The 14,992-nt window shown below is 35.4% G+C and overlaps 1 protein-coding gene and 1 non-coding gene across 16 annotated transcripts in view; one reads left to right on the top strand and one right to left on the bottom strand.

Annotated features, from left to right (window-relative positions):
• The window catches only part of FOXN2 (forkhead box N2), a 65,124-nt gene that overhangs the window by 19,558 nt on the left and 30,574 nt on the right, over positions 1–14,992 (top strand). For 7 of the 15 annotated variants that reach the window (XM_055377858.2, XM_019021580.4, XM_055377857.2 and 4 more), the window contains one exon: positions 12,318–12,868. In XM_055377858.2, coding sequence (XP_055233833.1) covers positions 12,332–12,868 — 537 coding nt within the window. In that variant the 5' untranslated portion in view covers positions 12,318–12,331. Of the gene's footprint in view, positions 1–596; positions 782–12,317; positions 12,869–14,992 lie in introns of all 15 variants that reach the window. The other 8 variants (XM_063695897.1, XM_055377850.2, XM_055377849.2 and 5 more) reach the window with 2 other exon arrangements.
• Positions 6,786–6,925, bottom strand: LOC115933683 (U4 spliceosomal RNA). Its single transcript, XR_004069537.1, has one exon. It is a non-coding gene; the product is annotated as a U4 spliceosomal RNA (small nuclear RNA).

Raw genomic sequence — 14,992 nt, 5'->3', positions numbered from 1 at the left:
GTGTATGTCATATTACCTTTCTGAAATCCAAAATATTCTGAATTTTGAAATATATTTGGCCCTAAGGTTTTTAGATAAGGGCTTGCAGACCTGAATAATCAGGTACATTGACTACATACAGTACCATTGAGGACTAAGATATGGAAGTAAGGTTTTTTTGGTAACTTAAATATAGCAATTTGAGACCTTTCAGTATGGAGCAGTGCCTCTCTCAAATAATATGGATCTCTTTTAAAGAAAAAAAAATCTCGTTTTGAGAATCTCCAACTATAGTTCTTAAGGCAGTTTTCTTAAAAAATACCTCTCACTTTTCTCTTTGAAAATGATAAAATACATTTTTTATTATTGAAATGAAAGCACAAAATGAAAATTTGCAACACTTGTGTGGCCTGTAGAATGTATCCATTAATTTTTTACCTCCAGGGATACTTGCAATTGAGATTCATTGTCATAATGACAACTCTTGTTAGAAGTATGTCAGACTTCTCAAGTGTGCTGAGGGAGAAAGGAAAACATAAGAAATTATGTGCTAAAATAAAGGATAATGTACTTTAGTGATGTTGTCATCAGAAACTAATGTAAACATCTGTTTCCAGCAGCATGGTGAACCACGTACCTGGATCAAGGTACCAAGTACCTTCAGCTTTCTGCTGAAAACAACCTAAAATGCTGGATAAAATAAAATCTTAAATGCATCAGTGCTCTGGCGCAAAGGGGAGAGTACTTAGGCCAGGCTGAATTCTGAACCTGGCTATTGCTTTGAGGATATTTGCCAAATCAGGTGAGCTTCTCTGTTCATGGCTTTGTGGGGCTCAGGGATCAGGAAGCAAAGCCTAGACCCAGTCAAGGTGGAGCATTTAGCAGGAAATAGTCTTCCTCATTAATTTGGAGCCCCATTGTACTGTACCTTTATAAGAGTGATATAGAAATTATTTCCTTTTATGTTCCCAGGGTTTCTACAGAGAAATTTTCTTCTAGAATATTGCTGCAAATCGAAAAAATGTCACTGAAAATGTGCTACCACAAACCAGCTCTCACACTAGTTTGCAGCATAAGTTCACACTAAACCTTAAGAATTTAAAATGATCCTGGGCTGTTACTACTCCCAAGGGCCTGATAAAACCTAACATATAATCATCATTATCAAAGAATTCCCATTGGTAAAGTTCTAATGAAAATAAGTGGCTTATAATAAAAATTACAGACCATCCAAGGAAAAAGGCACAATATAAGAGAATCATTTGAGTCAGATGTGCAAATAGTTCACGTTTTGGAATTTTCAGATGTAAAATAGAAAATAAATAAGTTTAATATGTTCAGTAACAGGCTTAAAAATGAAGAAAAGAGCAAACATGTTGAAAAGGAACCAGAAGTTTTAGAAATGAAAATAGTAATTGAAATTAAAATTCAGTGGATAGGTATAAAAGCAAATATGCTGTTGAAAAGTTAGCATAATGAAAGGTAAATCTTAAGAAATTTAGACCACAAGATAGACAAGAAATTGGAAAATATAAAAGAGGTTAATAAAGGGAACATTTTTAAGAGAAAAGACAGATTACCTCCAAAGGAATATCAGGTTTCGATAACAGTAATGGAAATAGTGGACTATGAAATGATATGCAAGACAAAATAACAGCGTAGAATTCTATAGCAAAAACATCTTAAAGATCATGGGCAAAAACATGTTCATACAAATAAAATGTGAAAGTTCAGTGACAGACTATTTTTTAAGCAGAAGTAAATGATCAGAGGTAGAAAATCTGAGATTTAAGAAAAAATGATCAAAGACGGTGACAATTATATAGGTGAATAAAAGTGGACTCCATAAATAATAATAGCATCTTATGAAGTTAAGAAAAAGCTATATTGGCTGGGCACGGTGGCTCACGCCTGTAATCCCAACACTTTGGGAGGCTGAGGCAGGCGGATCATGAGGTCAGGAAATAGAGACCATCCTGGCAAACACGGCGAAACACCATCTCTACTAAGAATAGAAAAAAGTTAGCCAGGCGTGGTGGCAGGCGCCTATAGTCCCAGCTCATCGGGAGGCTGAGGCAGGAGAATGGCATGAACCCAGGGGGCAGAGCTTGCAGTGAGTGAACATTGCACCACAGCACTCCAGCCTGGGCGACAGAGCGAGACTCTGTCTCAAAAAAATAAAAAATAAAAAATAAAAAGCTGTATTATAAACCAGGAGAAGGTGATTGGAGCTAGCATTTAAAGGACTTTTTATTATTGCTTGGCACGGTGGCTCACGCCTGTGATCCCAGCACTTTGGGAGGCCGAGGTGGGCAGATCACTTGAGGTCAGGAATTCGAGACCAGCCTGGCCAACATGGTGAAACCCAGTATCTGCCAAAAATATTTTTTTAAAAAAGCCGGGTGTGGTGGTGCACGCCTGTAGTCTCAGCTACTCAGGAGGCCGAGGCAGGAGAATCGCTTGAACCTGGGAGGGGGAGGTTGCTTTGAGCTGAGATTGTGCCACTGCACTCCAGCCTGGGTGACAGAGCAAGACTCGGTTTCCAAAAAAAAAAATGTGTGTGTGTGTGTGTGTATTTATTTATTTAGGAGCAGACTAAAGATAACTGGATTTTTAGAAGTATATATCAAAATTTATAAGGTGACATTTCAGTGATAGAAATATGTATATAATTTCCACGCTAGTAGAGGATTAAAAAAATGGAATGAGAAAAAAGAATCATTCCAAAGAAGGCAAAAAAAGAAAGAGAAAAATTAACATGGAAAGAGCAGGATACCAAAAAGGATGGTAGAAGTAAATCCAAATACATGCATGCCTTTAAAAACAATATTCATTTATATGGGGTTTAGAATAGAGAGTACAAGGAAACAAAGGAAAATGTTGAAAGTAAAATGATGGAAAAACATACACCTGGCAATTTTTTTTTTAATTTTAGTGTGTCCATAGTAGGTGTATATATTTATGGGGTACGTGAGATGTTTTGACACAGGTATGCAATGTGAAATAAGCACATCCTGGAAAATGGGGTATCCATCATTTCAAGCATTTATCCTTTGAGTTACAGATAATCTAATTACATTCTTTAAGTTATTTAAAAATATACAAATAAGTTATTATTGACTATAGTCACCCTATTGTGCTATCAAATAGTAGGTCTTATTCACTTTTTTTTTTGTACTCATTAACCACCCCCACCTCCCTCCCACTAATCCTCCACTACCTTTCCCAGCCTCTAGTAACTATCCTTCTACTCTTAGACGTTCATGATTTCAATTCATTTGATTTTTAGATCCTATGAATAAGTGAGAACATGCGACGTTTGTCTTTCTGTGTCTGGCTTATTTCACTTAACATGATCTCCGGTTCCATCCATGTTGTTGCATATGATTGGATCTCTTTTTTTTTTTTTTTTTTTTTTTTTTTTAGTGAGACGGAGTCTCACTAAAGCAACCCCTTTGTTGCTTAGGCTGGTGTGCAGTGGTGTGATCTCAGCTCGCTGTAACCTCCACTTCCCGGGTTCAAGCAATTCTCCTGCCTCATCCTCCCAAAGTAGCTGGGACCACAGGTGCACACCACCATGCCCCACTAATTTTTGTGGGGGTTTTTTTTGGTACAGATGGGGTTTCACCATGTTGGCCAGGCTGGTTTTGAACTCCTGATCTCAAATGACCCGCCCACCTCTGCCTCCCAAAGTGCTGGGATTACAGGTGTGAGCCACCACGCCTGGCCTGATCTCATTCTTTTTCGTGTGTATATGCACCACATCCATTTCTTTCGTTGATGGACACTTAGGCTGTTGCCTAATATTAATGGAAAGAAAGCTAGTGTATAATTTCAAATAGACTTAAAGACAAAAAGAATTGATACATAATGGGAAATGGCTAATTTGGCAGGAATATATATGTTTTAAAGTTATATGCAATTAATAACCATAGCCACAAAATAAAGCAGAAAATTAACAGATGTACAAGGAAAAAATTGAAAAATTTTTCCAGTATAGCAGGAGATTGTAATATATCTGCCTTAGTATTTGATATAGAAAGCAGACCCCAAAAAAAGATTAGTAGGAATATAGAAAATTTAAACAGTGCGATTAACAAGCTTCATCCAATGGACATATATTTCATCCACGCACCATAGAAACGTCAAATGAATCATTATGAAAATTAATCATGTACTGGGCCATGAAACAAGTTTCAACAAATTTCAGAGAATTGATACCCTATACACTATTATAATACCAACTCAGTTAAGTTAGAAATAGGTAACACAAAAAACTTTATCACATGGAAACTAAAAAAAGTTTTCTCAGTATCTCATCGATCAGAGAAGAAATGCTGGAAGTTGGCCTGTTCTTTAGTAGGAGATGTTAAATCATACCTCAGGTTTGCTTGCAGCAAACAAAAAACTGAGAAATGGCCCAGATAAAAGGCCTTGCATTCTTAACAGGTGAGAGTGTGCAGGGATGCTAAGGACTGACGGTGGATAGGTTCTCCTAACAGGAAGGATGACATTTTTTTTTTTTTTTTTTGAGATGGAATCTCGGAATCTTGCTCAGTCGCCCAGGCTGGAGTGCAGTGGCGCAATCTCAGCTCACTGCAAGCTCCGCCTCCTGGGTTCACGCCATTCTCCTGCCTCAGCCTCCCCAGCAGCTGGGACCACAGCCGCCCGCCACCAGGCCCAGCTAATTTTCTGTATTTTTAGTAGAGGGGGTTTCACCGTGCTAGCCAGGTTGGTCTCAATCTCCTGACCTCGTGATCCGCCCGCCTCTGCCTCCCAAAGTGCTGAGATTACAGGCATGAGCCACCGCGCCTGGCCTGAAATTTTTAATAAATGGTGCTGGAACAATTTTATGTTTATATGTGAAAGATGAAATTGGATAAAAAATACATGTATACATTTTTGGTGAGTTGGAGATTTAAATGTAAAAGGCAAAAATTATAAAACAAACTGTAGACCGTAAAGAAAAGGGTTAATAAATTCCACCATATGAAAGTAAAGACATTTCTTATTAAAAGCAACCAATAAAGAGATTGAAAAGACAAGTCATCTACTGGGGAAAGATATTTGCATCACATATAAGTTATTAGTATCCAAACATTACAAATCATTAAGAAAACCCATAAAAAAAATGGGCCCAAGGCTTCAATAGATACTTTATGGAAGAATAAATCCAAATGGTATATGTATAGATATATGTTCATAGCTATATATTCATATATATCTATACATTCATATTCTATATATACATATACAGATATATATGAATGAATAAAAAGGTCTTCCGCCCTGTTACTAGCCTGGGAAATGCAAATTAAAACTGCAAGGAGATACAGTTTCAGAGTTGATATGGTCTGGCTCTGAGTCCCCACCCAGATCTCATCTTTAATTGTAATCCGAATTGTAATCCCCAAGTGTTGAGAAGGGACCTTGTGGGAGGTGATTAGATCATGGGGGTGGTCCCTTCAAGCTGTTCTTGTGATAGTGAGTTCTCACAAGATCTGGTGGTTTTACAAGGGGCTTTTCTCCAGTTTGCTCAGCACTTCTCTCTCCTGCCACCATGTAAAGAAGGACATTTTTGCTTCCCCTTCTGCCATGATTGTAAGTTTCCTAAGGCCTCCCCAGCCATGCAAAACTATGAGCCAATTAAACCTCTTTCCATTATAAGTTACCCAGTCTCGGATATGTCCCTCTAGCAGCGTAGAAACGGACTAATACAGTAGTCATCAGATTGGCAAAAAACAATTTTGGCAAGTACATGAAGCATTTGGTATATACACTCCTGGTTAGTGGTAACTGATTCAGCATTTTTTGGTAAGCAGTTTGTCATCAGTTAAAGTTGAAGACTATTCTGTGACCAAATAATTCTACTTCTTGACATATGTTCAACTTTTAGATGTATACTCAAGAGAAATTTTTGGCACTTGTATACCAGGTGATATGAACAAAGACTTCTATAACAGTAGTACTTGTAATAGCCCCAAACATAAACAATTAAATGTTCCTTAAAAGTATAAGAAATTATTGAATATTCATAAAATGGAATACTAGTCTCTATAAAGATGAATTACTGCTACAATAATGTTAATGAATTCGATGGGGGAAAAAACAAGTCTCAGAATGTCTTCCATATAATTTAATTTTATGTGATGTTTAAATGTGGAAGGCTAAGTAATGTTTAAGGATTCTAACATCTGGGAAAAGTATAAAGAAAAAACCTTTTGTTAACTCGGTCTTTAATCAGTTAAAAGTGTGGAAAAGTAAGTCAAAATTCTGATTGGTTAAATCAACATTTTGTGTTTAGTAGGTTTCTTAGTTATTTTGGGCAAAAAAGGCTATCACTGTGACACATCTAATTCTCTGTAATGCAGCATATTATGTTTTAGGTAATGCTGAAAATTCTGTGGCTTTGTTTCCCTTTTCTTATGTAGTCTCTGAAGCATTTCTCTCTTACCAATGTTAATACCAACCTAAGCAAAAATGCTCTCCTATGACCTTTTGGGAAATGATCAGAGAATTCCAATACATAATTTTATATTTCTTATCCTAGAGTAGGATATCACTATAACATTGAACGTAATATGCAGATGTGCAAATCTCTGTTAGACACCTTAGGAGATGCATGAGCTGCACAACTGTGAAAAAAAAAAAATAGTACATTTAAATCCGAAGCCGCCTTCTCAAGATACCGCCATGGCAGGCACACAGTCAAGCTTTAGATGGGTTCCAGAGTGATTGTACTGGGTTGGTTTGAACTCTCCACTTTTATTTTTATTTATTTTTCTTATTTTATTTATTTATTGATGTCTCCATAGAGACTGTCAAAAATTGCCAGTGCTGACTGTATCGCAAGTAATTGCAGTGGGGTATTGGGAAAAGTTTCCAATTAGCAATAATTGCACTCAGATAAACCTCATTGGCTACGATACTGCTACTGCACAAAGCTTGAACTCTCCACTTTTAAAATTCTCCTTGTGAATATTTTTTTTTCTTTTTTAGAATGTAGAGGATGGGAGCCTTAACACAAATGAGTACTTTGCTAAAGTGTATAGTACATTTATCTACTTTTTTGGATAGCAGTGTCTTGGCTTAGAAATTAGTTTATTAGTGGTTGTATTAATTACTTGGATTAAGCTAGTTATACTCCTAAAAATTAGAATATATTTTTTAAATCCCACATCATACTATTTTGGCCTTTTTTTTGAGTAATATTTGTTATGTATCACAATTTTATGTGGTTCATTGAAATACTGTTCTTAAAGGAGTAATAAAAAGAAATGTTACATCACAGGCCCAGGTTTCCTTTTATTTATGCATTTGGCTTTATGAAGCAAACTGACCATGCATATGATTAATGCTGTGCTAGTGAATGTTTTCATTTCATTTTAAGATGCAGTTTCTCATAAGACTATAATTTTTAAAATAAATAAAATAGAAAGTTTTCTTGATTTTATTGTGAAATATACAGATCTTTTTGTAGTAATATTGCATATTTATATATTCCTGAACACACTAAAATTGTGCACAGTTGATGGGCCAACTCACTCAAAAGTGAAAAATATGCAGCTTTGTAACCAGAATGCTAACAAAAATAAATCTTAATGAGAATACTAGAATATATTAAAACATATATGAAATTTGTCACAAACAAGTAATATGGTCAGTTTAGGATTTTAAAAAGAAGATGAACACTGTGCAAGGAAGGGTTGAAGCTACAGGATGATGGACGCCAGGGTAAAATGCATAAAGATTTGGAAAGAAGAGCTCATTAAACACTTCCAAGAAAGAGCATGTGGCCAAGCTGTGCCAAGAGGAAGAACATGGGTTGAATGAGAATTGTGTACCATACTGTCTTTTCAGCAGCTTGCTGCTTTCCACTGTGTTAGCCTATTTTGGGTTCAGCTGTTGTTATTTGGTAGTACAAAAACACAGGCTGAGAAGAATCATGTACAAACCAATATGACTTACATTATACTAAAATCATTCCCTTATTTACCAATGGGCTAATTCGTGTTATGGAAAAGGTTTGTAACAGAACAGCCTGTACTAAGAATATAAGAGGTGGCTTCTGTTTTTGACTTGAGCTCTCTGATAAGTCCATGACCTTTTTAAGATTTGATTTTTGTGTGTGAAATGGAAATACTACATCTAAAAATAATGTAGTACAGCCTTTTCTCCCTTGAGCTTATTGTTTTAATTTTAAACTATAAAAATAATAAGCACGTTAAAGAAAAATTGGGAAATAGAACAACAAAGACAAAAATTAGTAATATAAATCACCGTTTTCTTTTTTGTATGTATTTTTTACTTTTTCACTGGTTTTTATAAGCTTTTTAATTTATTCACATTCTTCAAGTCAGTAATTTTTAATGGCTACTCAATATTAGATTGAATAGTTGGGCTTTAGTTTACCATTTCTCTATTATAGAAAATGTAAGTTGTTTATAGTTTTCCGTTATCTTTAATAATTCTTGGATGAATATCTGTGTGTCCCTCCACACATCGTGGGTTGGGAAGGGAATATCTTTTTCCCTACATAAGGTTATTTCACAAAAGTGACACATTTGGAATTGTTGGGTCAAAGAATGAAATTTTTAATAATTCTTGATACACATTTCCAGTTAGCTTTCCGAAATGGCCCTAGGTCCTTGCCCAAAATTGTTTATTTTATATTTTTTAAAATAAGTTTTTTATATAATTTTTTAATTTATGTATTTGTTTGCTATTTGTATTTAATATATTAATGAGAAAAGATCATTTGCCTGTTTATCCATTGTGGTGGACTTGGTGTTCCAAATGGATAGTGCTCTGTCTGCGGTCATAGCACCCTGAACATGCCTGATCTCATCTAAGTGGATAGTGCTCTAAAGTGTTCTATAAGGATAGTTTATAAACGGCTTTTTTTCCTTCTTGAAAACACAATGACAGTTCAAACCTTACTAAGATAATGTCAGCACTTGGTTTTTAATAATGTCAATACTTGGTTTTTAAACTTTGCTTGGATTAACACTCTGTAACTCTTTGGCATACTTTGCTGCCATACTGTTTCTTTACATCTTAAAGTAATGAAATTTTTTTGTAAACTTCTATTTCAGAGGAATAACATACTTGCAGCCATTTAAATTACTTATGAGAAAATTTAGTCAATAGTTATCAGGAGACTGATTTTTGAGTATGTTACGTTACTAAAACTCACTATTTCTGTTTTAAGTAGTATTGATAAAAATTCAAGTTTCTTGAGCGATTGAGAGTGACTCTAATGGCCAGAAATTTGAATATTGAACTTAGCCTTGTTTATAATTTTGGCTCCGCTTTTTATTAGCTTTAGCACCTTAGGGAAATGGCTTACTTCATTTCCATTTCCTTATTCTTAACAATGAATTTCAGTTTTTTTTATTGTTACCATTTAGGATGTTTCCTACCATTAAGGATTCATTTCCAAAATAAATTAACTCTTCAAGGCAGTTAGTGCACCTTTTTGCAGAATAGACAAATAATTTGTATTATGAGTTCGTTTCCATCTGAAATAATTATGATTTGAGTGTCTACTCATACTCAACATTTTGAAAAGATTCATTAGGAATGCAAAAGTAAAAAACTCTTATCCCGGCTAGGCATGGTGGCTCATGCCTGTAATCCCAACACTTTGGGAAGCTGAGGCAGGAGGATTGCTTGAGGCCAATTGTTTGAGACCAGCCTGGGCAACCATAGCAAGACTCTGTTTCTATAAAAAAAATTTAAAAATTAGCTGGGCATGGTGGTGTGTGCCTGTAGTCCCAGCTACTTGGGAGGCTGGGGTAGGAGGATCGCCTGAACCCAGGAGGTGGAGGTTACAGTGAGCCATGATATCGCCACTGTACTACAGCCTGGGTGACGGAGTGAGACCCTGTCTCTTTAAAAAAAAAAAAAAAAAAAAAGACTCTTGCTCCTCATGGAATTCACAGTCGGAAAGGAAGGGCATTTATTGAACTAAGGAGTAGTTCAGAGTAAGTAGAGATGATGCATTTTAAAGCTTGTGACATAGAATCTGTAATGTAGTAAAATCTCAGCAAATGTTAGCCACTGCTGTTTGGTACTTTCTAATTTCTAGATGTAATGGAAGATAGATGGAGATTTAAGTGACAAGGCAAAAGTGAGACATTAGAAATTAATCACTCCCTTCTTTAACTGAACACTGGGTACACTAAAGACTGGTTTTTTGTTTGTTTGTTTCTTAAGGAAGCAAAACATTATTCAATTCTCATTCGTCATGTTTTTAAGTCTCTATGAATAGAGAGACTTTGGTGATAAAATGAATAATTTGGTCACTTACATAGTACAGGATATCAGTTCTGAAATACATTGTGTGCTCATATATGTGAATGTTTATGTATGTGTGGTTTTCATAAGAGATTGAAACAGAAACCAAATCCGTTATCGTTTGATCTTTTCCTTTTTACAGTGTTTTGATGTTTCAAGTTATGGGTGCACAGGAGAGAGATAAGAACTGGATATGGAAAGAATGCTGTTAAGATTTAAAATGAATAGGATTTGAGTCATTGGTGCTCATGGGTGTTGTGTACATACTGTTGCCAGCACATAGTGTGGTTAGAGTTTTGTTTCTGGAGTCAGTCTGCCTGGATTTAAATTCTGACAGTTCCACTTACGCTTAACTTCTCTGATTAATTTTCCTCATCAATAAAGTTGAATTAATAATAGTGCCTACCTTATAGGGTTTAATTGACAGTTAATTGAGATATGATATGTAAATTGTTTAGCACAATGCCTGGGCACTAAAGTATTATCTAAGGCTGTTGCTAATGGAGTGCTCTGAGGCTAACTACTTCTGGTGGTAGCTCCCAGAATCCAGATAAACTGTTCTACATCTGAAATTAACTAGCTTTCTCTTTTACATAACTGACATAAAAAATAGAAATAAAATCAGCCGGTTTTCAGAATTCTTGAAGTAACCTGCCATCTATGTCTTAAGCAAAAAACTCTGGAGGTACCCCCCCCCCCAGTTATTTCAGTTACACAAGCATAAGTGGGTTGAATAGGATAATAGTTGGTTTTTCACTGAATTTAGAAATGAGTTATCTTTATGAGCCACTGAAAATTAATTAAATAGCACATTAGCCTATTGCTTTCTTCTCTGGTCTGTTGTTGTCTCATGATAAAGTTTTTGAATAGAAGGGTGTTTAAAATGCAAAACAAAAATAATTTGAGAAAATAGAAATGAAAAAAGAATAGTAACAGCTATTTTTCGCTCTCCTTGAAAGTACAGGGACAGTTCATACCTTGCTAAGAGAATGCCAGCCTTGAAATGTCAGTACTTGAGATGATATAGAATGCAGAGTTTAAAAGTACTGGAATTTTAAAAAGAAATGATAACTTATAGTGAATTTAATTTAGCTAATAATAAATTTAGTGAATAAGAAGTGTTATCTTGTTAGACTTACGGAAGTATAGAGTAGAATGGTTGGTAACCAGATATGGGTGGTGGGGGTAGGAGGAGGGTGTAGGGAAGGGGGAGATGTTAGTCAAAGAGTACAAAGTTCTGGTTACACAAGAGGAGTAAGTTCTAATGACCTATTGCATAGCATGATGACTATAGTTAATAATAATGTATATTTCAAAATTCCTAAAAGAACATTTAAAATGTTCTCACCACAAAGAGAAATAGGTATGTGAGGTGATGGATATATTAATTAGCCTGATCTAATCATTTTCACAATATATACATGTATCATAATATCACATTGTACCCCATAAACATATATATAATCATTATTTGTCGATAATGAAATAAAAATGTTATCTCTTTTTAGTATGATGTGCTGTAAAAATAGTATACATAGTTTCTTTTTATAGTAAATATTTGAGATTTGAGGAAAGGGTTTATTTTAAAATATTGCTTAAATATTTCAAATTTATTATTTTCAAGATTCAACTATTTGTATATAGTAAAATCATAGATTCTTAAGATACGTATAAAGTCTTATAGTTCAAAGAAATAGCCTGTCCACTTTAAGTAATAATAGCCACTTCCTATTAGGTGATTAGTGTGGGCTACGTACTTTACTAAGTATTTAAAATACATTATTTAATTGTGTTAATATCACCCATACACCTGGTCCTATAAAGCTGCACTTTATTTACAGCCATTTCAACTAATAGAAGTTATTTTCCTTGTATTATAACCATTAGTATCTTCATTATACAAATGTGGTGCTTACATATTATGTGGGACAATTGATTGCAAAATTTCTCTGATTTGGGGATATTTACATATGTATTTTCTTTTTCCCAGAGTTTAAGAATCTAAAGTATTACATTGATAATTGTTTCCTTTGTTGCAGAACTGTAAGAGTAAATGGGTCCAGTAATTGGAATGACTCCAGATAAGAGAGCTGAAACCCCAGGAGCTGAAAAGATTGCAGGATTAAGCCAGATTTACAAAATGGGAAGCTTGCCTGAAGCTGTTGATGCTGCCAGGCCGAAGGCCACTCTAGTGGACAGTGAGTCAGCAGATGATGAACTCACAAACTTGAACTGGCTTCATGAAAGCACTAATCTTCTAACAAACTTCAGCCTCGGAAGTGAGGGTCTTCCAATTGTTAGTCCATTGTATGACATAGAGGGAGATGATGTGCCATCCTTTGGACCAGCTTGCTACCAGAACCCAGAAAAAAAATCAGCAACTTCAAAGCCCCCATACTCCTTTAGTCTTCTCATTTATATGGCCATTGAGCACTCTCCAAATAAATGTTTGCCTGTCAAAGAAATTTATAGCTGGATTCTGGACCATTTTCCGTATTTTGCTACTGCACCAACAGGCTGGAAGAATTCTGTTCGACATAATCTGTCCCTGAATAAATGTTTTCAGAAGGTGGAAAGAAGCCATGGCAAGGTCAGTGTTTATGAACATTGCTATATTTGGTGAGGTGGGGGGACTAATTAACATGGAGCCCTTAAAATGTCTGGAAATCGGGGAGACAATAAGTAGTCAAGTCAGATTACTTCAGCTGAACTGAATTATATTCATTTGTTTTCACTTGAGATGTTTTAAAATTTCTTAAATATTGATATAAATTTAGCAGAATTTGTTTTGTCTACTATAGGTACCTAGATTAGTCTTTTTATTATTTTAGTTCTTTGTTTCTAGTTTCTGTAGTGTTCCTATAACTATCAGCATTTGATTCTTTATTCAATATGATAATCTCTGCCTTATAATCAAACTATAGACCATTTAAATTAATGAAATTGATATGGTTGGGTTTAAATCTATCACCTTGCTATTTATTTGATTTTCTTTTCCACTTTTCCTACCTTTTGTGGGATGAGGTGTTCTTCACTTTTGGTTTTGGTGTTTTGGTGCCTTTTTTTTTTTTTTTTTTTTTTTTGTGAGACAGTCTCGATCTGTCACCCAGCCTGGAGTACAGTGGCGCGATCTCCGCTCACTGCAACCTCCGTCTCCTGGGTTCCAGCGATTCTTAATGCCTCAGCATCCAGAATAGCTGGGACTACAGGTGTGTGCCACCACGCCCTGCTAATTTTCGTATTTTTAATAGAGATGGGGTTTTGCCATGTTGTCCAGACGGGTCTTGGAACTCCTGACCTCAAGCACCACCCACCTTGACCTCCCAAAGTGTTGGGATTACAAGTGTGAGCCACTGTGCCCAGCCGAGGTGTTGTGTGTGTGTGTGTGTGTGTGTGTGTGTGTTTTTATGCTTCAATTTTATCTCTACTATTGCCTTATTATTTATGTATTTTAGTGGTTGCTATATGGTTTTCAGTATACATCTTTAATTTATCATTGGTCCACCTTCAAATAATATTATACCATTTCACTTAACTGGCTCTTTACAGAAAAAGTTGCTTGGCGCCTGATGCCCTATTGGATTAATTCCTTTTGCCTGGAGAAGTTTATTTAAAATTTCTCATTATTCAGTTTTGCTGGCAATGGTTATTTTAAACTTTTTTGTGGGGTGCGGGTTTAGAATTCTGGGTTGACTTTTTTTCTTCTATGTATTTTAAAGATGATTTTTTGTCTTCTGGCTCCCATAGTTTCTGGTGAGAAGTCTGCTGTCATTATTCCTCTTTATGTAATGTCTCTTTTTAATTGCTGTCTTCAGTACTTTTTCTTTCTCTCTTTATCATTGTTTTTCAGCAGTTTGACTATAATGGACCTAGATGTGTTATTCTTTGTTTTTATCTTGCTTTGGGTTCTCAGTGGTTCTTAATATATGGTTTATTGCCTTTCATTAAATTTAGGAAATTTTTGCTCATTATCTCTTCAAATATTTCTTCTGCCTCACTCCTACTTTTAGGACTCCAAGTAAAAATATATTAGACCATTTGCTATTTGTCTTACCTCTTGATTGCTTTGCCTTTCCCCCACTCTTTCTCTCTTAGTTTGGATAATTTTTATTGATTTTTCTATAGGTTCACCGTTTTTCTTTGTTGTGTTCATTCTGCTGATAAGCCCCAATGAAGGACTTCTTCATGTTTTTAATTTCTAATGTTTTCATTTTCCTTTTAAAAAAGTTTCTGTCTCTGCTAAAATTCCCCACTAGATCCATAAACATATTAATTATAGTTATTATATAATGTCTGTCAGTTTCAATATCTGGTCCATCTCTGGATCTGGTTTTGCTGACTGTTTTAATCTCTTGTTTTTGTATGTATTTTATAATTTTGGATTGAATATCAGACATTGCAAAAGAATGGCAGGGATGGAAGTATGTAATATTTCTACCCAGAAATTAGGCATGCCTCTACTCTGTTAGGCTGTTAGTGTGAACAGGTATTGGTCAGTCTAGTTAGTAATTGAGAAGAGTTTTGAGTGTTTGTGGTTGCAGTAGTTACCGTCAGTACACCACACTCTTCAGACTCCTACAGAGATGGACTGCCAATACTTTGTGTTTAAAGTGAGGCCTGGAGCAATAGATGACTTTTTTGTCTCAGCATTACTGCTACAACTTCATCTTCCAGCTTGTGCCACATTTGAGGGTGGGAGAGAGGTAAGATAGCT

Source organism: Gorilla gorilla, chromosome 12, assembly GCF_029281585.2.
Source record: "Gorilla gorilla gorilla isolate KB3781 chromosome 12, NHGRI_mGorGor1-v2.1_pri, whole genome shotgun sequence".
In the NCBI taxonomy this organism is placed as follows: domain Eukaryota; kingdom Metazoa; phylum Chordata; class Mammalia; order Primates; family Hominidae; genus Gorilla; species Gorilla gorilla.
This window is presented reverse-complemented; position numbering and strand designations above follow the sequence as displayed.